The following is a 24,450-nucleotide window of genomic DNA, read 5'->3' on the forward strand; positions in this document are numbered from 1 at the left end:
TATCCTCTACTATGATGTAAGCTAATGATGTCATGGATGAACAATCAGGGTCTCAATAAAAGCAGTTTATTTGGCTCCTCACAGCCAAATATGTTTCAGGACCAGTGAAGTACACATAATACTTACTGACTATCTCTGACCATGAAAATGGACGTTAATATAGCCGTGATGAAAGGAGATTACAAACGACTGAGAAAGCTTGTAGAAGGTGGAGGTGAAGTGAACGGCAGGGATAGATGGAACAGAACGCCACTAATGGTATGCTGCCTTCATAATGGAGAGAAGTGGGCTGTAGGAGCTGCAAGAATTCTGTTGACTTTTGGGGCATCTGTAAGTCACTGTGACCAAGAGGGCCGCAATGCTTTAATGTACGCTATCATGTACGAAAGAGAAGATTTGGTTAAACTGTATTTGGAGGCTTTAGACTATGATTTGTCTCATAAGGACAAGAGTAATCGAACAATTCTCTGGTACGCAACTATGTCAAGAAATGAAGCCATTAATACCATGATAACTGATATTTTAAAGCGATACCACTTATTGGCAACATTAACTAGACTTCGAGATCTAGCTGTTCAATATACACTACCGTACCGTACAATAGATGCAGACATCTGGGACAGGAAAGAGAGATTCTCATTGCTGCCACCATGATAAAAGTATACAACAGAGAGGAATAACTAAAATTAAAACGAAATATCCAAACATCCAAATACTGATAAAGTAGAAATAACTTCTTAAGAATTAGGGAATTACAGAAGATCCAACTCTCTTCATCATATTGTACCCCAGCAATAACAATAAAAAGACACAGTGAAGAAATGTAGACTGCGGAGAGTCTGTAGACAATTAGAGCGAAAAAGGTGTAATTATAGTAGCATCAAGTAGCATAATAAAATAAAGGCAAAACAATATCAAGAGTCGTTTGTAATCATTTCATTTAAAACGGCTAATGTGAGCCTTCGCTGCAAGGAAATCGCAGGGTCCATTGCAGATACACATATGCATTCCCAAACACAAACACAGACATGCAGTACAGACACACATAAACACAAACACACACTGCCAGATGCACACAACTATTAACATACAGATACATACTGTCACACACACACATTGAGATATGAACTGCCACATACAGATACACACTGACACACACAGACATAAATTAAATCACATGTTCTTAATGCTCTCATGCAATGAAGAAGACAATTTATTCCAGTCTGGTCAGGGGATCAAATAACATTTAAGGGTTACTCAAAGCATTTTAGGGCGGCAATTTTTTATTTAAAACGCCCTATTGGACAATACTCATACCCTCCTCCCCTACATTTTGCATTACACCTGCAAAAAAAAAGATTTTTACTTACCTGGAATCCAGCTCACAGTAAAGCTCCCGGCGTTGACTTCCACGCCTCTAACTGACAACAGTTATGTGCGTCGCTTGGTCCAGTGCCATGAGTGCATTCAGAGCCAGGGAGGAAAGGTGGGTGTGACGGACCGCCTGCCTCTGCCAATCGCTGCTTCCTTAGTGCTTACCGAGTACCACAAGCACCGCACCAGACACCATCAGCACCGTAGTTCCCACTTCCAGCATTACAACTTGGCTGGGGTCTCGCCGTCCCAATATAGCAATACCTAGCTGATAAGGAGGCAGGGCAGGCTCAGAATATTGAGGGACTGGACATACATTTTTATGATAAGACTGACAGATGAGCTGTATGCAGTGCTCTAAGGGCTGTGTGCAGCCATTTAAATAGGCATTTAAATATATTTTGCTACAATGTGGTGTGAGCAGAGTTGAAACAGAATTATCTTTTAGTCCATTGACATGAGATAATGTTACTCTTGTTTGTGACCTATACCGTTTGCTATATACTAAAATTCAGAAGAGACTTCCTGTCATGGTACACAGACAGTAGAATTCCTTAATATGAGCCAAATACAAGATATTGCTTGTATAAGATATTCAAATGTTATTTTAGATGATAGGTTTGCCATACTAACACAGTATGTACTGGGGCAGTGGGGGGGGGGGGGGGGGGGGGAATGTGGTATTTTGGGGAATATATAGTAGGTATGGAGGGGGAGGAAATTAAGATATAAACAATGTTGATCTGTGGAGGTCCATGTGCCCAGATAGCATCATTTATATGCATTATTTAAAAAAATTATTACTTTTCAGTAAATGCGTTAAAAAAAAAAAAAATTAGATGGGAAGAATTGATGACGGCTGATTACCAGTTCATCACAATATGATACAGGGGAAATAAAAATAAATAAATACATGAATTCTATGGAGTTTCATTCTTTTCTCTGGACTGTTTATTAAATACGAGAATCAGTGAGTGTTGGGTTAGTATTGTCCTCTTACAACGTATCCCTCTGTCTCATTATGAATTGGATTATATTAACATGTGTCTATCCCCAGCTGCTGCATTTGATCCATTTGGCTGCAGTCCTAAACAACCAGCCAAGGACTTGCTGGGCTCCTTTCTCAGTGCTACGAATACCAGCAGCGGGGATCCCTTTCTACACAGCACACGAAGCCCATCTCCGACTGTGTTTGCCGATCCATTTAACATGCGTAAGTTGTTCATGTACTTAAAGGCAGCAAACCCAGGGGGACACCAGCACACAGAACCAGTCCGAGCTCTTATGAACCAGTTATAGATATGTTTGTCCATTGACAAACATGCAGGCTGGACTAGGGCCATGGTTAGGCAACCTTCAGCACTCCAGATGTTGTGGACAACATCTCCCATAATGTTCTTACAGCCTGGCAAAGCATCAAGGGAAATGTAATCTCTAACATCTGGAGTACCAAAGGTTGCCTACCTCTATGAGTAGCCTATGATCTTTCAATTACTTTATTATTTGCCTATAAGCTTAAAGCACACTGACAAATCCAAGAACCACTGAATGGACTCTACTGCAAATTGATTTTTTTTTTAAATTCACCAGAATTTGCTGTTTAGTGAATAAATCCCTTTGGTGCCCTTTAACCTCAGGTTCAGACTGTGATTTGTTTCCATAACTTAATAACTAATTAATTAACTTAATAATGCAAGCTAAATCAGGCCCATCGAGTCTATTTCCTATCAAAGTCTTTATTATCTTAAAAGGAAATTGTGAGTAACAAGTTTTGAATTATATTTATATTTTTTCATTCTCTGAGACATCGGGAATTGCTAGGAAACGGGGATTGCATTATATATAGATAGATATATATATATATATACTGGAGAGCAAGCTCTTTATAATGAAAAAATTCTTGTACCCCGCATTAGTGAGAGAGTTTTTTTTTCTATCTGTTTGGTACGCTCTATTCTGCGTTGACTATTGCTATATATGTATTCATTGCATACTCGTACATCTTCCAAAACTCAACGTGAAAACAAACCGAGTCCCGGTAATGAGATTACATTTGTATTTTATTTATCCTTACCTTCCTCTACACTAGCACCTCCCTCCGTTTCCATACAGCCGGATGTGTCTGCACAATGGAACTGGAACAATAATCCACAAGGTGAGTCCTCTTGAGGCATTACCTTTAAAGGAACAGTATAGTAGTAGCGCTAAAACTGGTATTCTTAAAGAAACGCTATAGCATTATGAACCTAATATGCGTGTGCGTCGAGCACCACACGCACATTAAGTCTTCCCCGTAGGAAAGCATTGACTCAATGTTTTCCTATTGGGAATTTAAAGACTCCTAGATGTCCTCGTGCAAAGTGTGAGGACATCGAACATCATTTCACAGAGTGAAACTCCATGAAAAGCCAGGAAGAACCTCTAGTGGCTGTTTGGTGTACAATATTTTACAATGTAGGGTTAAGGGGACAGGGACAGTGCAACCAGACCACTTCAATGAGAAGAAGTGGTCTGGTTGTCTATAGTGTCCCTTTAACTCTGTAGTGTCTCTGTCCATAACTTACTAGTTCCCGCCCTAACCCCGATTATGAAAGGGTTAAAAACCCTAATTTCTCTTACCCCTCTTTCCAACAACAAGGCACCTTTGCTGCGCACTAGGTTTCCTCTTCCCATGATATTACGACGTTGGCGGGATCTAAGGTGCATGCACAGCACACAAGCATTAACGTTCCCCATAGCAAAGCATTGAATCACCGTTTTAAGATTTTAAATGTCCTCATACAAAGCAGGAGGATGTCCAACGTCATTTTATAGGGTAACACTTTGTTAGGGACCAGAAAGCGATTCCACTTCTAGTGACTGGAAGACAACCACTAGAAGTGGGCTTAACCCTGCAATGTAATCATTACAGTTTCTCAGAAACTACAATGTTTTACATTGCAGGGTTAAACAGATAGTGACAACACACCCAGATCACTTCAATTAGATGAAATGGTCTGGGTGCTGTGCCTATTGTGTCCCTTTAATGTTGACAACTAGACAAGATTATATAATGTGATGCTTTCTCTATGTGTCCTCTTTTTTTTTTTAACCTGAATCTTTTCTCATCAAATATTTAAAGTAGTTAATTACACTTCTCATTATAAAATATCCCAGCAGGTATTTAATTAGTTTACGAAACTAAATCCTATAGAATATTCTGAATCAATGTGATAATCAATGTTCTGCCACCCATGGTTACAGCTGAGCAAAGTATAAAACCAAGAAGCAGAACTGGAAATTATAATTAAAAAAATAATGTACAAAATGTTCCAATGTCTTATGTTATGGAAGATATTACGCAAGTTTATTATTATTTTTTTTTAATAAGACAAAACAATAGTAACACAGGGATACCATTCAAAAATACAATTTCAATGTTTACAATGCATGTGATACAAATGTAGTTTGGCTGGTTTAAATCACTGGTGTGGAATTATTGTAAATAAAATCAGGTCACATTCAAAAAGATTAAACATTTTAGTTACTTTTAATTTTTCTGTTATACTTATTATACTTATATACTTTATTTTTATTAATATGTTTCACTAGGATCAAGTCCTATATAACGCTCAACGTTTGCTGTAAGAGTTAATAACTTTTCATATTTTTTCCAGCTGGTTTGAGTGTAGGCAGCCGATCAGCAGCGACCAGTCCTACAGGATCACCGCATAGTACCCCTGCTCATCAATCAAAGCCGCACAGCCTTGACCCCTTTGCTGATCTTGGATCTTTGGGGGCAAATTTACCTGGTAATATTTTTTTTCTATATTTTTTTTTCTGTGGTTGGCACAAATATGTTTTGTGAATGTGTGATGGGAGTTACAGTCATCCCACCTTCTACATATCGGAGAGACAAGAGACATCATCCTTCCGGCTCCCTTGTAGACGGTGGTAAAATATGAAATGCAGAAATTGAACATGATCTCCAAAAAGTGGTATTAATTCAGGATGCTGTGAATTGCGGTGATTTCAAAATTTAATTGCAAACATTAGACAAAACTGTCTGCATGGTTTTTCACTACATAAGGAATTTTGTCCTAAATGAAGTTACACTGTCTGAATCCCAACCAGAAGGGCAATTCTCATATTTACCAATGATAATTTTGGTCAAACTTTGGATGATCGTACTGAATCTGTGTAATTCAGTAGGAAGCATTCAGTGTCTGGTTTAAAATCCGTGCTTTTCGCATTGAATGCCATATAACGTCTAGGATTCAGAATATGCACAAAGAATATGACTATAAATCGAATCAGTACCGAATACTTCCAGGAGGATGCACATTTGCAAATGATCGTTCACGTGATTCATGCAAGCATACGATATTTTAAAGTACCATTTGCCCGCTGCCTGTGGTCAACTAGTTAAAACCCCCTCGGCAGTGCGAGGGTGATCGAGTGGCCGCTGACCAGCTCCTGCTAGCCAGAGGCTACATTATACAGTGGGAAAAAGGTCTATGGGGGTCAATAGGACCCCCATGTTGCTATAAGGTAAATAAGGGAGATTTGTAACCTCCATTATGCCCCCATGCTGACAGAGGGGACATATCTACTAAACCGTGAGTAGCCTTTGCTCACTGTATCTAGAAACTTGCGACTGGGCAGACATTTTATTATTTTTATGGCCAATAAGAAATTATTAGGTTTGTATTCCTAACGCTTAAGTAAATAACTGTTGGAGAATATTTCCAATTTGCCTATTATGACATAAAATGTAAAAGTTCCTATTGAATTCCCTAAAAAGAATACTAGTGAATAACCCGGTCGGTGAATTGTAGAGAACATTTTTTTTAGGCTTCTATAATCTTGTCTTTGGAGATTATTCTCCCTGAGTGTAGAATAATATCCAATTAAACATGGAATGCATTTGTATTGTGTCTTTCTAGGAGGCTCGTCATTTGCCAGTAAACCAACAACACCAACAGGCTGTGGCGGAGGAATTCCACTTGCAAGCTCCCCACAAAACCCATCTCCACAACATGTAGGGGGCGCAGGCTGGCATCCAAACACTGGCTATAACTGGCAACAATCACAGACCAAACCAGCAACACAAATACCGCACTCCTCACCGCAGAACAAACCTAACTACAATATCAGCTTTGCCGGCCCTGGAGGTGGTCAGAGTGAAAAAGGAAAACCTGCAGCTGGTGCTGGTTAGTTATTACAAATTAACAAACTATTTGTGTAAATATTTTTTTGTGTTACATTAGAACAGTGGTTTTACAGTCGGCATGTCGCTATATATTGGCGTGCCACAAGCAACCTTAAACTGTGTTATGAACACATTAACCTCTAGGCTAAATGCAGCCCTTAAAGGGGCACTGTATGCACACCATTCCTTGCTTTGCTGTCAAGCTGTTTCTGAGTCATTTTCAGGGCTGTTTCGGAGTGTGTGTGTGTATATATATATATAAACATACACATTCTGATGGAGGCCCTAAGAGTACCCATATGTAATATATACAGTTTTTTTAAAGGATACATAGGGCTCTCTTCTGATACCATATATATTATACTTAACATAATACTAGTTATGTAGAAATTATTTTAAAAAATGGAAAAATACTTTTCTACCCCCCCAACGTTTTGCCCATAATAACTCCTTGTGGCTGGTAAGGATGAGAGGCATAGCGGTTGTGGGGACAGCTGTCCCTTTGATGACTGCCTTCTGGGACTGCTCAGTACAGATATTTCTGTAATGCATCACTAGTGACACATCCAAAAATCGCAATATTCCTGCGACCACAGTGATCACAGAGAATATAAGGGTCATCTAAACAACCGCTGCATGTGGTGCAGAGCCCATTTACTTCTTAGTAAAGGTTTGTGGTCAGTTATGGGGAAGTGCAAGCGGTTGCACCCATTGTTACCCTGATGGTGGGGTTAGAGTTAGGATTGGGCAGGCTCCAGTTATCCATATTTTGGCTATCTAAACATTGCATGATTTGTAGTCCAAGGGCAGGTGGGGTGCCAATCCCAAGCAGGGTGATACCTCCAGTGTCTTAAAGAATTAAAGAAATTTACTTTTTAGCAATCAGGTTCTGTCAGTTTAATTTGAGTTAATTTCATCTTTCCATACATGCAGGGCCAGATTAAGAGCCCAGTGGGCCTGGTGCTGACAATTATGATGGGCCTAATTACAAAATATTATTGACCAAAAACACTAAAACAGTCCTACCTCCTAAACGTCATATATCTGATGGAGATGGTGCTGGAGGGAAACTCATAGGATGCAGTTATGAGAAAACACATACCCAATGTTAATCTCACGCTTTCATCTTTCAAGTAATCCCATACCCCCTAACAACAGTGTCCAGTAAAGCAGGAAGTCTATGGATGGGGTAAAAGGGTGGGCCACTGACACAAATCTCAAAACCAGAACTGCCGAAAGGGGCGAACATACACAAAAAGGGGGCATGTCTGTGTCCCTATGTCTCCCAGTCCCATAGTGTCTGTGTCCCCATGTCTCCCAGTGTTCCCATGTGACTAGGACACTAGGGGACACTGGGAGACATTGGGACACTGGGAGACATGGGGACACTGAGATACTAGGGATCACTGGGAGACCTGGGGACACTGGTAGACATGGGGACACTGGGTGACTTTGAGACATGAAGGGGCACTGGTAGATATGGAGCACTGAGACACTGTGATGCATAGGGGACACTGTGATATGTAGGGGACACTGGAGACTTGATAAAGACCTGGGTACAGGTTGAAACATTGCGGTGTCCAATAAACCTGCTTAAATCTATCACAGTGAGTGCCGGAGATTTTCTCTTTTATACTAGGGGACACTGAGACACTTAGGGGCACTGTGAGACATGGGGACACTGGGAGACTAGAGGATTATGAGAGACTAAGGGACACTGAGACACTAAGGGCACTGAGACACTACGGACACTGAGAGACACCAGGGACACTGGGAGACATGGGGCACTGATACACTCTGATATATAAGGGACACTGTGATACACAGGGGACACTGGAGATTTGATAAAGACTTAGGTACATGTTGAAACATTGTGGTGTCCAATAAACCTGCTTTTAAATCTATCACAGTGAGTGCCTGAGATTTTTTTATTTTATACTAGGGGACACCGAGACACTGGGAGACATTGGGACAAAGAGACACTGAGAGACTAGGGGACTTTAGGAGACTAGGAAACACTCAGACACTATGTACACTGGCATATTACGGACACTGGGAGACATGGGGATACTGAGACACTAGGGACACTGGCTGAGAGACATGTGGACACTGGGAGGGCCCTTATGTCTCCCAGGTCTCAAAGTTGCCCAGTGTCCCCATATCTCCCTGTGTCCCCCAGTGTCTCCATGTCTTTCAGTGTCCCCTAGTGTCTCAGTGTCCCCATGTCGCCCAGTGTCCCAATGTCTCAGCGTCCCCAAGTCTCTCACCGTCCCCATGTCTCGCAGGATGGAGCTGCTGTCTGGACTCTGTGCAGAGCTGCTCCCCTGCGGATCAGTGAGTAGTGAGAGGCAGGGAGGTAGATGCTGTAACTCCTTATCCCTGCCTCTCTCCACACAAACAGCGACCCCTACTGGCCAGCGCTGGTATTGCAGAATCATCTCTGTTTATACTCAGACAGACATTTGTATTGCCGGTATTACTGCAATACCGGCACCAGCTAGGCAGCCTGAAATACCTGAGAAATACTTCTGAGAAATAACTAGCAACAATTTTTTTTTTTTTTAAGTCAATGGGCCTATACCATGGGCCTGGGCAAGGCCTGGAGCTGCAGCTCCATCAGCCCCTATGTTAATCCGGCCCTGCAAACATGCCCCAGGTGACGTGTTATATTGAGGTCAGCGCTATTTTAATTGGCTCACGGCTCTACATTTGTGTTTGTTCACAAAGTTAACTACCTCTCACTTGTTGTTTAAGATACAAAACAGAAATTTTCTGGTGACAACTTTGAAGATTTATTGTCCAGTCAAGGCTTTAACGCTCATAAGGAAAGAAAGGGACCTAGAACGATTGCTGAAATGAGAAAAGAGGAGATGTCAAAAGAAATGGACCCAGAGAAATTAAAGGTATCAAACAATTAGAATATTGCATAATGCAATGGAAGTCATGTGTATTTACTGAGAGAGGATTTCACTGTGCTACAGAACATACAATATGTTTACTGATACTAAATAGTTCTAAGTATAGTGCGATAAATAACATGTACATACACTGTATAATTGCTGCATTTACTGTACCTCATACCTACTGTAATGTAACCTGTAAAGTGCTGAGTATACCTGCCAGCACTATATAAGTAACATATACATACACTGTATACCTCCTGCACTTACTGTATCTCCTACTGTAATGTAACCTGTAAAGTGCCGAGTATATCTGCCAGCACTATATAAGTAACATATACATACTGTATAATTGCTGCACTTACTGTACCTCATACCTACTGTAATGTAACCTGTAAAGTGCCGAGTATACCTGCCATCACTATATAAGTAGCAAATAAAATGTAAAGTGCCGAGTATACCTGCCAGCACTATATAAATAACATATACATACACTGTATACCTACTGCATTTACTGTACATCATACCTACTGTAATGCAGAGGCGGCTCTAGACTTTATGAGGCCTTAGGCGAAACGCAAACATGAGGCCCCACTAACAAAAAAAAGTGTCACATATACACATTGATGCACTGTCTACCTGTGTATGTGCATGAGAGTGTGTCTGACAAAGAGTATCCTTGTGTGTGTGAATGTATGTCTCTGAACATGTTTGCGTTTTTGTCTGAGACCCTATGTGTATGGGGTAGCTGCTTGAAGTGTGTTGTGTGTATGGGGGGGGGGAGAGGCGGGTGATGGTGAGAGGGGGGGGTGATGGTGAGAGGGGGGTTGATGGTGAGAGGGGGGGGGTGATGGTGAGAGGGGGGGGTGATGGCGGGGGGGGGTGATGGCCAGAGGCAGAGGGGGGGTGATGGGGAGAGGGAGAGGGGGGGTGATGGCGAGAGGGATGATGGCGAGAGGGAGAGGGAGGTGATGGCGAGAGGGAGAGGGGGGTGATGGCGAGAGGGAGAGGGGGGGTGATGGCGAGAGGGAGAGGGGGGGTGATGGCGAGAGGGAGAGGGGGGGTGATGGTGAGAGGGAGAGGGGGGGTGATGGTGAGAGGGAGAGGGGGGGTGATGGTGAGAGGGAGAGGGGGGGTGATGGTGAGAGGGAGAGGGGGGTGATGGTGAGAGGGAGAGGGGGGTGATGGTGAGAGGGAGAGGGGGGGTGATGGTGAGAGGGGGGTGATGGTGAGAGGGAGAGGGGGGGTGATGGTAAGGGAGAGGGGGGGTGATGGTAAGAGGGAGGGGGGGTGATGGTGAGAGGGAGGGGGGTGATGGTGAGAGGGAGGGGGGTGATGGTGAGAGGGGGGGTGATGGTGAGAGGGAGAGGGGGGGGTGATGGTGAGAGGGAGAGGGGGGTTGATGGTGAGAGGGAGAGGGGGGGTGATGGTGAGAGGGAGAGGGGGGGTGATGGTGAGAGGGAGAGGGGGGGTGATGGTGAGAGGGAGAGGGGGGGTGATGGTGAGAGGGAGAGGGGGGGTGATGGTGAGAGGGAGAGGGGGGTGATGGTGAGAGGGAGAGGGGGGTGATGGTGAGAGGGAGAGGGGGTTGATGGTGAGAGGGAGCGGGGGGTTGATGGAGGGAGGGTAATGGTAATGTGAGAGTGAGAGGGGGGGTAATGTGAGAGTGAGAGGGGGGATAATGTGAGAGTGAGAGGGGAGATAATGTGAGAGTGAGAGGGGAGATAATGTGAGAGTGAGAGGGGAGATAATGTGAGAGTGAGAGGGGGGTGATGCTGAGGGTGGTGGTGGGGGGTGATGCTGAGGGTGGTGGTGGGGGGTGATGCTGAGGGTGGCGGTGGGGGGTGATGCTGAGGGTGGCGGTGGGGGGTGATGCTGAGGGTGGTGGTGGGGGGTGATGCTGAGGGTGGTGGGGGGGGGTGATGCTGAGGGTGGTGGAGGGGTGATGCTGAGGGTGGTGGTGGGGGGTGATGCTGAGGGTGGTGGGGTGGTGATGCTGAGGGTGGTGGGGTGGTGATGCTGAGGGTGGTGGGGGTGGTGATGCTGAGGGTGGTGGGGGTGGTGATGCTGAGGGTGGTGGGGGTGGTGATGCTGAGGGTGGTGAGGGGTGTGATGCTGAGGGTGGTGAGGGGTGTGATGCTGAGGGTGGTGAGGGGTGTGATGCTGAGGGTGGTGAGGGGTGTGATGCTGAGGGTGGTGAGGGGTATGATGCTGAGGGTGGTGAGGGGTGTGATGCTGAGGGTGGTGGGGGGTGATGCTGAGGGTGGTGGGGTGTGATGCTGAGGGTGGTGAGGGGTGTGATGCTGAGGGTGGTGAGGGGTGTGATGCTGAGGGTGGTGAGGGGTGTGATGCTGAGGGTGGTGGGGGGTGTGATGCTGAGGGTGGTGGGGGGTGTGATGCTGAGGGTGGTGGGGGTGATGCTGAGGGTGGTGGGGGGTGATGCTGAGGGTGGTGGGGGGTGATGCTGAGGGTGGTGGGGGGTGATGGTGAGGGTGGTGGGGGTGATGGTGAGGGTGGTGGGGGTGATGGTGAGGGTGATGGTGAGGGTGGTGGGGGTGATGCTGAGGGTGGTGGGGGTGATGGTGAGGGTGGTGGGGGGTGATGCTGAGGGTGGTGGGGGGTGATGCTGAGGGTGGTGGGGGGTGATGCTGAGGGTGGTGGGGGTGATGGTGAGGGTGGTGGGGGTGATGGTGAGGGTGGTGGGGGTGATGTGAGGGTGGTGGGGGGTGGTGGAGGGTGGTGAGGCTGAGGGTGGTGGGGGGTGGTGAGGGGTGGTGAGGCTGAGGGTGGTGGGGGTGGTGGGGGGTGGTGAGGCTGAGGGTGGTGGGGGTGGTGGGGGGTGGTGAGGCTGAGGGTGGTGGGGGTGGTGAGGCTGAGGGTGGTGGGGGTGGTGAGGCTGAGGGTGGTGGGGGTGGTGGGGGGAGGTGATGCTGAGGGTGGTGGGGGGTGATGCTGAGGGTGGTGGGGGGTGATGGGTGATGCTGAGGGTGGTGGGGTGATGGTGAGGGGGTGAGGGGGGTGAGGGTGGTGAGGCTGAGGGGGGCTGAGGGTGAGACTGAGGGGGGCTGGGGGTGAGACGGAGGGTGGTGGTGAGGGTGGTGGGGGCTAGGGGTGGTGAGGCTGAGGGTGGTGGGGGTGATGGTGAGGGTGGTGGGGGGGTGAGGCTGAGGGTGGTGGGGGCTAGGGGTAGTGAGGCTGAGGGTGTTGGGGGGTGATGGTGAGGGGGGTGATGCTGAGGGTGGTGGGGGTGAGGCTGAGTGGGGTGATGCTGAGGGTGGTGGGGGCTAGGGGTGGTGGGGGGTGATGGTGAGGGGGGTGAGGCTGAGGGTGGTGGTGGCTAGGGGTAGTGAGGCTGAGGGTGGTGGGAGGTGAGGCTGAGGGTGGTGGGGGGTGAGGCTGAGGGGGGCTGGGGGTGAGACTGAGGGGGGTGATGCTGAGGGTGGTGGGGGTAGTGGTGAGGGTGGTGGGGGCTAGGGGTGGTGGGGGGTGATGGTGAGGGTGGTGGGGGCTAGGGGTGGTGAGGCTGAGGGTGGTGGGGGTGAGGCTGTGGGTGGTGGGGGTAGTGGTGAGGGTGGTGGGGGCTAGGGGTGGTGGGGGTGATGGTGAGGGTGGTGGGGGCTAGGGGTGGTGAGGCTGAGGGTGGTGGGGGTGAGACTGAGGGGGGTGATGCTGAGGGTGGTGGGGGTGGTGGGTGAGGGTGGTGGGGGCTAGGGGTGGTGAGGCTGAGGGTGGTGGGGGTGATGGTGGTGGGGGGTGGTGAGGCTGAGGGTGGTGGGGGGGGGATGGTGAGGCTGGGGGTAAGGCTGAGTGTGGTGATGGTGACTGGGGGGGTGAGGCTGAGTGTGTTGGGGGGTGATGGGGAGGGAGAGCCTACCTTGATTTCCCTGGTGGTCCAGTGGGCTCCCTGGTGGTCCGGTGGCCACTGCTCTCGGTCTGCAGCTCCGCAGAGCTGCAGACCGAGTAGTCTCGCGAGATTTCAGAGCGTTGCCGTGGTAACCCGCGGCAACGCTCTGATTGGCCAATTCTCGCGAGTCACATGGTCTGCAGCTCTGCACACTGCGGAGCTGCAGACCAGTGTCTGCGATGGTGGCCGGGCAGCCAGGAGGGGCCTCGCACCCGGCGGCATACCGGGCAAGCCGCCGGGCCCCCTCCTGGTGTCAGGTCCTCGGTCACTGACCGAGGACCTGACACACTCTGCCAACAGGCGGTTTAGGCGGCCGCGAGGCCCCCGCCAGCGCGAGGCCTTAGGCGGCCGCCTAAACCGCCTAATTAGAGAGCCGCCTCTGCTGTAATGTAACCTGTAAAGTGCCGAGTATACCTGCCAGCACTATATAAGTAACATATACATACACTGTATACCCACTGCACTTACTGTACCTCATACCTACTGTAATGTAACCTGTAAAGTGCCGAGTATACCTGCCAGCACTATATAAGTAACATATACATACACTGTATACCCACTGCACTTAGTGTACCTCATACCTACTGTAATGTAACCTGTAAAGTGCAGAGTATACCTGCCAGCACTATATAAGTAACATATACATACTGTATAATTGCTGCACTTACTGTACCTCATACCTACTGTAATGTAACCTGTAAAGTGCCGAGTATACCTGCCATCACTATATAAGTAGCAAATAAAATGTATAGCTTGGAGGAAAGACGAGACAGGGGGGATATGATAGAAACATTTAAATACATGTCTCACTTGGAGTATTGTATGCAGTACTGGAGGCCGTATTTCCAGAAGGATATTGATACTTTAGAGAGAGTTCAGAGAAGGGCTACTAAACTGGTTCATGGATTGCAGGATAAAACTTACCAGGAAAGGTTAAAGGATCTTAACATGTATAGCTTGGAGGAAAGACAAGACAGGGGGGATATGATAGAAACATTTAAATACATAAAGGGAATCAACACAGTAAAGGAGGAGACTATATTTAAAAGAAGAAAAACTACCACAACAAGAGGACATAGTCTTAAATTAGAGGGACAAAGGTTTAAATATAATATTTGGAAGTATTACTTTACTGAGAGGGTTGTGGATGCATGGAATAGCCTTCCAGCTGAAGTGGTAGAGGTTAACACCGTAAAGGAGTGGGATGCGTGGGATAGGCATAAGGCTATCCTAACTATAAGATAAGGCCAGGGACTAATGAAAGTATTTAGAAAACTGGGCAGACTAGATGGGCCGAATGGTTCTTATCTGCCGTCACATTCTATGTTTCTATGTTTCTAAGTAACATATACATACACTGTATACCCACTGCACTTACTGTACCTCATACCTACTGTAATTTAACCTGTAAAGTGCTAAGAACATCTATTGGTGCAATATCATGCCTCCCAACATTTCAAATGGACATAGAGGGACACTTTAATTTTAGGTGTGTGACTGGGGGTGTGGCCATGGTCAGGGCTGTTTGGAGAAAATTTAGGTGACTTACTAATAACAGTTTGTGCAACTAAATTGGGTTAATAAATCAGTCTGTGTAAAGAAACATTGTTCCTGTTCTAAATTACATTTTTTGTAGATTAAAGACACATTACTGGGCGTATTATTGATTGGGGAGTTCTGTTACACACTCAGACACACCAATAATAAGGAGCTCCTAGAAAAGAGGGACGTAGGGATTTGTAACCACTAAAGTGCTGAGTGCCCCCTTCACGCTATATAAATTAAACAGAATTCAGTGAAGAACTAGTACATTCAATACTCTGTATGAATGATTGTACTGGGCAGACACAGATTTTATTTTTCTTCTGAAGTGTGAATTGCATTTCCACTATGCCTACAGTTTGGCCTAAAATTTAACTTTGATTCCTTGGCAAATCATCATTTAGTTAATAACCCTGTTGATACTACAGTAAGGAATATGTATAAACCCAACCAATGTTGTCCTACAATGTATACAGCTGATCCCAGACAAATCCTATGGACTCTACAAAGACTAGTTAATAGTTTCCCCATGGATTCCCTGTAACTGTAATATATGCATAGTAGATGTGTTAATATTCTACTTACAGACACAAATTTGCTCTTATTCACAGATTTTAGATTGGATTGAAGGTAAAGAACGAAATATCAGAGCCCTTCTTTCTACAATGCACACTGTGCTCTGGTCAGGGGAGACCAAATGGAAACCCATCAGTATGGCGGACCTAGTGACCCCCGAACAAGTGAAGAAAGTCTATCGTAAAGCTGTCTTGGTGGTCCATCCAGATAAAGTAAGTCCAAATGTAAATGAAGCCATCTTAATGACAAAAACAACCTGCATCGTTAGAATAATGGAATTTGTGGCTTTACAGCTGGAGATCTGAGTGTTGTTGGTTTTATTTGCTCTTGAACAGTACTGGGTGTCCCTTACCCTCTGCCATATTTGGGACAGACACTTCCATCACACTGGACAAGCAGGAATAAAAATTACTATTTTTATTTTTTATTCTCTTACTTAAGATTGTTTTGAAAACACTTCATATAGATCTGAACACTATGGCCTCAATTTAATATTTTGGGTAAGCTATTCAAACTATTACATTTCTTTGGGATAAACTTTTAAAATGATTTAATGTTTAATATTTAGTTTTTGAATGAATTGATATATTTAAAGAAACACTATAGGGTCAGGAACACAAACATGTATTCCTGACCCTAAAGTGTTAAACCCACCATTTAGGTGGTTTCCCCATCCCCCGTTAGCCCCCTTAAAATGAATTAAAACTCACCTTATTTCCAGCACCGCGCGGGTCCGCCGACGCTGTCCCCCCTCCCGATCCGCCTTCCTTGTAACATCATCAGAATTGTAGATTTTTTAGCCAATTCAATGCCTTCCCATAGAGAGAAAATTAATTTAATATTTAGGAAATTTAATTTCAAAAGTTTATCCAATAATGTGAAATCAAATGAAAAGCTTATCCAAAAATGTTAAATCCGGCCTACCTACTATATATTTAGGTTCAATAGCATCTCAGTAGCATTTCACTTGCCTGGAAAAGGGACAAGGATTCCTGAGTTAGGAGTATGTTAGACAGCGTGGATGCACACCATACTGACCGCATGTGTGGCCGGTCCCATTCAGGGCAGCAAATACGCAGATCACTTTTGAAGCACTCTAAGCATAGGCTTAATGCTCTGACAGAATTTTGCATTACGCACAAGTTTCTTCCGATGCACGCACTCTATCCTGATTGGGGACATTCCTGATGTCCCTAAATGCAGAACACCACGCAACTAACCCACGACAGCTGGATCGCACCTCAAATATAGGGACAATGCAACTAAACAGGGGCAGTTGAAAGGCATGATAAAAGTTAAAACTTGATAAACTGGTTTTCTGCTCCTGTAATCTCGTAACTGTATTTATTTAACAATAGCAAAGTAGAAAAACCCAAGGATAAATATTTACATTTTCTTTTACAGGCAACCGGGCAGCCCTATGAGCAATATGCAAAGATGATTTTTATGGAGCTGAATGACGCCTGGTCAGAATTCGATAATCAGGGCCAGAAGCCGCTATATTAATTTCAAGTTCTCAGACAGGCTTCGGATCTACTCTCACAGCTTCCATCTCTAGAACATGAGAAAAAAAAGAAAGAAAAAAAAGCTGGGGTTTTTGGTTTACTTTTTGTTCTTTGTACTCTCAATGCAGTCTTATTTCTCTTAATATAAGAGGAGACACAACATATCACATTTTTGGACATGTTAACAGGGCAAGAAGAGTTGATACAGTAATTGTATGAAAATTCCTCGGTTCTTGTATGCCTAATAATGATCTTTTTCGATTGTATGATACTAATGGAAAATCCCTGCTGCTCCCCCCAACCTTATTTATTTAATTTATTTAATTTATTTATTTATTTTATCAGTGCAGGATTTTAATCCGAATCATCTGAACTAAGATACTCAGTTACAGCACCAGGGTAGTGGAGGTAAATAGACGTAAATAGTGATATTTATTCACTAAATACCGCTAATAGTCAAAGCAACCCGGAGAAAGTCTCGAGCAGTGCTTAGGGGGGAACTGACTCTTCATCACCCTTCCCTGAGCTGAGTCTCAGGAACTCAAATCAGGGAATTTCATTTTAAATGATCTCACCAAATTTCGCTTTTGCAAGAGACCACGATAGGTTATCTTTCTCCAAATAACCAGATAGAGATTCTTAAAACCCAGGAAAACGCACAATTTTTCATCTTGGGTTAGTATGGGTAGACAGTAGACCCCATTGTTGAGTGTGTGTTTTTTTTTTTTTTAATAGAGAGCTACATCTATGGCTATGAGCACTAAGTAGTGCTTGTTGTGTCTGCTGTTTGATTGAATGCCCTTTGAATTAGCCTTTCAACTACCCATTAACTAAACCGGGACAGAGTTAGGCTATTATCACTCTGCATGCCAGAGAGGGTTTGGGAAAGTTACACCAAAGTTGGGGGATGCAGATTACAGACTACAACTCCTAACATTCTCTTGGGAAGCCAGTTCTGAGTTTAACAGCTGGAATTCTTGCAGCATCCCTTCCACTTCAGCCAGTGTATGTCAATAACTGGAGGATTTATCTGACTCGAGTGCTGTGGTTTTCCCCACTTACCTGGCACTGTACATCTATAGGGTTACTCCTGCTTTAACACAGGTAGTCAGGGGAAGCCATTGGCTTGGCTAGATTTATAGATTTAGTTTTTTTTTATCTTTGAAAAAGGCAAACATTTTTAAAAAATATATTTATTTGTCGTCCCGTCTATGAGGCACACTGGGGATTATGCAGAAGAGTGTTTCAATGAGAAAAGTAGAGCAAGTGCATTAAAATTAGTGTCTGAGTTTATGTGCAAAACAATGTATAATTTGATCCCTGACAGCTATGGCAAAATAGAAATTGGATCAAATTATTATTTATTTTGTCACAAAAGTCAGCCATTTTTAAATAACAGTTCTCTGCCATCCTGTATTTGGCGTTATCTGCACTGTGAGAAAAGTCGCCAATAAAAGAATGAAAAGCCACATATTTGTGAATAAAAAGTTGCAAATGTTTCTCTTTTTGTTCTCACATATAAATATTTTTTTTACATCTTTATACATATCTTAAAGACGTAGAATGTAAAATATGACCAGATAATTCCTTGTGTTACAGAATTACACTGTTATTTATACATACCCCCTAACTTTACAATATTTTAGTTCTGGGTCAATCTTTTATATTGTGCATGTCTGGGTCAGTCATTTATAATCACACAGAATAAGAGTTTAAAAGCAGACATTGCTTTGTTCCAAAAATGTTTTGCTGCCCTCCAGTGCTCCAGAGAGGACTCGGTATAACACATTGCAATACATTTCCTCTCACAGTGGATTGTAGAAGCCGTCTCTACGTTGCAGTTAATTGTTTCTTCTGCAATCAAAGTTGTATTTATATATCATACCTCTGTAACAAGTCAACCCTTGCTAACTACGCTGTTATTGTGTGGGGAGACCTGAGCTTGGTAAATTGTAATACATACTATGCAGTTGATAAAATAATACAGGTATTGATGAGACTTTATGCGAATGTTGACAAGCCAACATAGCTGAGTGTTTACAATTAGCTGAGGTTGGGAATTTTTCTAACTTGCTTACTTTTGCCTGCAATTTGCAGTTCCCTTCTAAATTCTTCACAGTTCCTGGTTTAGTGGAAAGCCCAGTGTCTATTCAAGGGAATAAGAGAAATTAAACTGTTACACAGAGTTCAGAAGGTAATCGGAATTCTATCAATTTATTGCAATAGTAACCTTCTCAACATTAATGAATAAATCATAGACTATAATACATTGGTGACTTGTCTGACATTTCATTTACATGTCATTATCCTTTCCTCGGAATCCATCAGTTTCCTTTGCCAATTTTACAATTATTGTCTGTGATTCATTTAGATATTGTATCCCAACTAGAATCCAAACTAACAACAAATATATAGCTGGTCCTTAGAAAAAAAAAATGGAATCGCTACCTATGAATATTCCTAACGAGCTTTCCTTACAATTGGCAGTAGCGTTTATACCCTATATAGGGATGCCATATTATCCCGATATCCTGGACACATATCATTTACACAAATTGATGTGTACTGCATGAAAAGTGCTGCCTTGCAGTATGTAAAAATCAGAGGCTGCACGAGGAAAATCAAGATCAAAATATTTATTCATTTTTTCACGTGATGCCGTCAACATGAAGATGTGATCTGTGTCCAGGAAACATCCTGAATTCCACAACGAGGCAGTGATAATAAAAACTTCAACCACTTTATGTGTATACAAGAGATTGGGACAATGCCTAGGTAACTGATTTCTAGAATACCAGGGTTATTCGCTGAATTTAGAATTTTTGAGAATTTTCCAGTTATTTACAAATTTCAGGCCATTTTGGCCTACACCTTTCCCTGGTCAATTCCTGGTCAATAAGTAACCGTGCAGAGTTTATTCTCGAAACAGTGAATTGTAGTGCATTGAAAACCACAACTGCCAAAACATCTGGTTTGAGAAATGCTCCAATCCAGTTACAGTCATAATGTAGCCATTTAAACCAGAAATTTGCATATAACAGCTCGGTGTTCAGTGTTTTGTGATGTTGTTGCACCTGCCAAGGAATACTGGGGATTTGACAGAATGAGTTTTTTTTCTTAAACATATTATGCACATCTCATTTAAACTTTGGGATTTACTTACTACAGCGTATGTTTTGGTGTGCTGACAACTGAATCTGGGCGGAGATTGGATATTTGTTTTGTCCAAATTGGCTATTTTGGCCCTAGATTTTGACCGTCATTTTCGGGTCCCTACACCTTGCTGTTTTGTTTAATTTGTGATCTCAGGCAGAGAAGTGTTATGTTGTCTGTTGTTGTTTTTTTATGCAAAACTTTATCCAAAAAAATAAATAAAATAAAAAAAGACCAGAATCTAATGTAAGGATTGGTAATATCATGAAAAAATGGGGGAAAAGGAGATATGGAATAAATCATTTGCTTGTCATATTACCTTGGAATGTGAAACATTTCCCTGTGATTGGTTAACTGTTACCCATCTCTGTTTGTAGAAATTATTGTGTGTATGACACTTACCTAATGAACCTATGGATGTAAGTACTGTATGCTTTAACCCCTGGTTAGGCAGTTGGCTTGATATCCTGGTTTTAGCAATGTGTAAGATTCTTACTTGCATTTATTTTACGATCCTAAACTATATCTATCATTTACCCTTTTTGTGCCTGAGGAGCGTGCAAGGCATGGCAGGACATTGTGTTTTGCTCCCCTTTGGCACTTTATGGGTTTTCCATATACAAATATCTGCACATCAATTCAGTGTTTTTATTTTCATGCTTGTCTGTGGTTTAAAGCAATTAAACATGCATTTCTTTTCTATTAAAAAAAAAAAAAAAAAAAAGTGAAAACAACAGCTGTTGCCTTTCTGTGTATTAATGATTAATGTGGATGTATGATGTTCCAATAGGGCAGCCATAGCTGGATTTACCAGATCCACATTTGTTTTTGTTTTTAATTTAATTACATTTTTTATTGGGCACAGTCAATTATTCATGCTGTGATGCATGGAATTGCTGCCCTGAGGTGGCGTGACATCAGTTCATTAGTCAACAATTCATTAATAAGAGAATTGGCTTAGCTCATGTACTATTTGAATATCACATGATAAGTCAGAGCTCTTCATGTGCTGCTCATTAACAAGGGGAAATTATGTGGCTAAAAAACATGGTGTACCATCTGGTAAACCAAGTCATGGCTCTGAAAGAGGATGAGACATGCCAAACATGGATGTTGGACATCTACACACATATTCTGATGGCCACATCCATCCACAGCTCATAGGCTGTGCTTTAAAGGGACACTATAGTCACCAGAACAACTACAGCTTAATGTAGTTGTTCTGGTGAGTATAATCAGAGAAAAGGCAGTGTTTACAATGCCCCTAGGGACACCTCCAAGTGGCCACTCCTTAGATGGCCACTGGAGAGGCTTCCTGGCTCAGGGATGCACAGTAAGCAGCAGTGCCGTTCAGCGTCTCCACGCTCTGCATTGATTCAATACATCTCCATGAGGAGGTCCTGACTGACCAAACCGGTATTTGGTCCCGCCCCATGCTTTTTTTTTTTTTTTTTTTTAATTTGTATTTTATTGGGTTTTGTACACACAGTATACATTTTTCCATTATATTGGTTATTGAATAGGTTATAACAAGATCATGTAGCATATCGTTGGGTTACAAACATGGTAATAATCACAGTAGTAGTGAAACATGTACACTAACATTGCTAGGTGCCAAAATGCATTTTCTACTTTTATATTTTTATACTTTGACCTCTGCTTAGTGAGGTTGCTTAGTGAGGTTGCTTGAGTTTTGCGTTCGCTACTGACGCATTCTACGCTAATGAAGACAGGTTGGTAGGGCTTATGTATGGGGTAGTAGGTTAGGCGTATAAACAACTCCTATGAACTATATACACATATAAACACATGAATTACAGTGTTATAATAGCTAAGCCTTGCAAGAGCTAAGTGTTGCGTTTCTCGGTTCGCTTGTGGTGTCCGTTGACTAGCAAGCCTAACTTCGTGAGGAAAGTCTCTGGGTCCTCCCCTGAGGTCAAGGTGAGTACGTCAGTGCCCTGCTGTACCACCAGTGAGCCGTCTGTGCTCCAACGGTATCGGACGGAGTGCTCTCTCAGCCTCTTTGTGACCGGTACCAGTTGTCTCCGTGCAGCAAGCACAGCAAAAGGGAGGTCACTGTAGATGTCTATCTCGCTTCCCTCTAATTTCACCGACCCCAAAGATCTAGATCCGGCCATGATGGCGGCTTTCGCCACTATGTCTCTGGTGGTAGCTATCGTGTCTCTGGAGGCACCAGCTGGTGCTGCTGGTGATTTGCGCACCCGGAAGGCGGATAGTATCAGTGGGGTGTCTGAGTTACACTTGAGGCCCATGGAGGCGGTAAGTCTCCGGACAAAGGGCAGCAGGTCCTCTCCGCCAACCGTTTCGGGGATGCCCCTGAGGCGTATGTTACGACGGCGGTGTCTGGTCTCGAGTGTCACCACCGTTCCTTGCAAGCGCCGGACCTGCTCAGGAAGACCTTCCACTTGCCGCTTGGTGTCTCGGAGTTGGATATCTCTGGACTTTTCTCTGGTCTCCACCTCCTGGACTCTCTGCTGCAAGACCCCTAGTTCAGCTTGGGTCTCCTTCAGATCGGCCTTCCAGACCTGTCTTAGGTCTGTCAGCAGCTTCCTGATGTCCCCTTTCGTAGCTGGGGAGTCATCCTCCTCTGAATCAGACCTGTGAGTGGTGCCTGGGAGTGAGGCTTGGGAATCCCTCTCTTCCTGGGAGTCATCAGACGTCTCCAACTCACTCTGCGGGTCCGGCGCCATCTTGGCGGGCCGCGCCTGTGTAGGCCTCTGGAACGCCAGCCTAATGTCGGGTGCCGCGGGTCGCTCCGTGTAGGTTTGCTTTTTATGTTTGCGCCCCATGTTGTCAGCTATCGGGTGGCAGGGTAGCTGTGCAGTTTTGGAGCGGATTTCTCTGCTTTAGCTCTCTGAATCTGTGGGGCTGTAGCGGAGCTCCACAGATGTGCGACCGTTCAGCTCCGTGGTCGGCCACGCCCCCCCCGCCCCATGCTTTTGATTCGCTAAAAATCGGCCATTTAGATAATGTCACAAAGGGGGCGGAGCCAGCACCGGCAGACCAGCGCGGCGCTGGAAATAAGGCGAGTTTTATACATTTTTAGGGGGCTAAGGGGAGGCAAGCCTATAAACTATATTTAGCACTATACGGTCAGGAATACATGTTTGTGTTCCTGACCCTATAGTGATCCTTTAAACCAACATTCATCTGCATCTGTGTATACGTGTCACATTATACAGGTTTCTTGGAATGAGCATTAAAGGAAACTGTACTTATGGTGTCTCCAGCCGACACCATAACCACCCTGGACTCCTTCAGAGAGTAAGACAGGAACAAGCTTTTAAAGGAGCTTAGTAGTGATATAGCAAGAGAGTATGCCTAGCATAGCAATCTCTTGTAGTGATATAGCAATTCCCCCAATAAGAGACAGGACTCTAGATTGAGGGAGAAGAAGAACTCACTTTTACTTGGCATCAAAAGGCCTTCTTTTCAGTGGCGGATCCGGGGGGGGCAACGGGGCAATTGCCCCTCCTCTCCCCCCCCCCCCGAGCAGCCGGCAGGGGAGGGAGGGAGGGAGAGAGAGAGGACCCGGGAGCTCAGCCTGCAGCTCCTCCGGGTCCTCATCTCGCGAGCTTGGATCGTTGCCGCGGTAACCACGGCAACGCTCCAAATCTTGCGAGAGTTCACTCTCCCCACTGGACCACCAGGGAATCCCCACCGGACCACCAGGGAATCTCACCGGGACCACCAGGGATCAAGAAATGTCTCCCCTCCTCCCAGTAAAGGTAAGAAGAGAGGGGGGACATCAATATTTATTTTAATTAAGTGTTCTTGCATAGCAAGACCACTTACTGTTATCTCACATATATATTATTAAGTGTTCTTGCATAGCAAGACCACTTAATGTTATCTCACATATATATTATTATTAAGTGTTCTTGCATAGCAAGACCACTTACTGTTATCTCACATATATATTATTAAGTGTTCTTGCATAGCAAGACCACTTACTGTTATCTCACATATATATTATTATTATTATTATAGCCAAATTTGCCACCCTAACTCCTCCCACAGTTTTTACACTACATAGACAAAAATATACCAAAACATGCAGATTGTTCCCGATCGGATTCCTATTACTTTGTGGAACGTTTCGCCGAATGGTTCACGGAATATCGTTGTTCTTGTGGCGAAATTTGTCCCATAGGAATGAATGGCAAAGCTAGAGTGGGAGCTGGCAAAAGCTTAAAAATCAGGACATGATTTCTAAACTGCCACCACTCCCTCATTTACTATACTATACTATACTATACTATACTATACATCAAAATGTAGGTC

General features: G+C 44.4%; 1 protein-coding gene across 2 annotated transcripts in view; it reads left to right on the forward strand.

The window, feature by feature from the left end:
* Positions 1–17,897, forward strand: part of DNAJC6 (DnaJ heat shock protein family (Hsp40) member C6) — a 72,765-nt gene extending 54,868 nt beyond the window's left edge. For both annotated transcript variants that reach the window (XM_063427881.1, XM_063427882.1), the window contains exons 13-19: positions 2,432–2,587; positions 3,464–3,529; positions 5,031–5,165; positions 6,300–6,566; positions 9,320–9,468; positions 15,523–15,699; positions 16,892–17,897. In XM_063427881.1, the coding sequence (XP_063283951.1) occupies positions 2,432–2,587; positions 3,464–3,529; positions 5,031–5,165; positions 6,300–6,566; positions 9,320–9,468; positions 15,523–15,699; positions 16,892–16,993 (1,052 nt within the window). In that variant the 3' untranslated portion in view covers positions 16,994–17,897. The remainder of the gene's footprint in view (positions 1–2,431; positions 2,588–3,463; positions 3,530–5,030; positions 5,166–6,299; positions 6,567–9,319; positions 9,469–15,522; positions 15,700–16,891) is intronic.
* The last annotated feature ends 6,553 nt before the right edge of the window (positions 17,898–24,450 follow it).

This window comes from Pelobates fuscus, chromosome 7, assembly GCF_036172605.1.
Source record: "Pelobates fuscus isolate aPelFus1 chromosome 7, aPelFus1.pri, whole genome shotgun sequence".
Classification (NCBI taxonomy): Eukaryota; Metazoa; Chordata; class Amphibia; order Anura; family Pelobatidae; genus Pelobates; species Pelobates fuscus.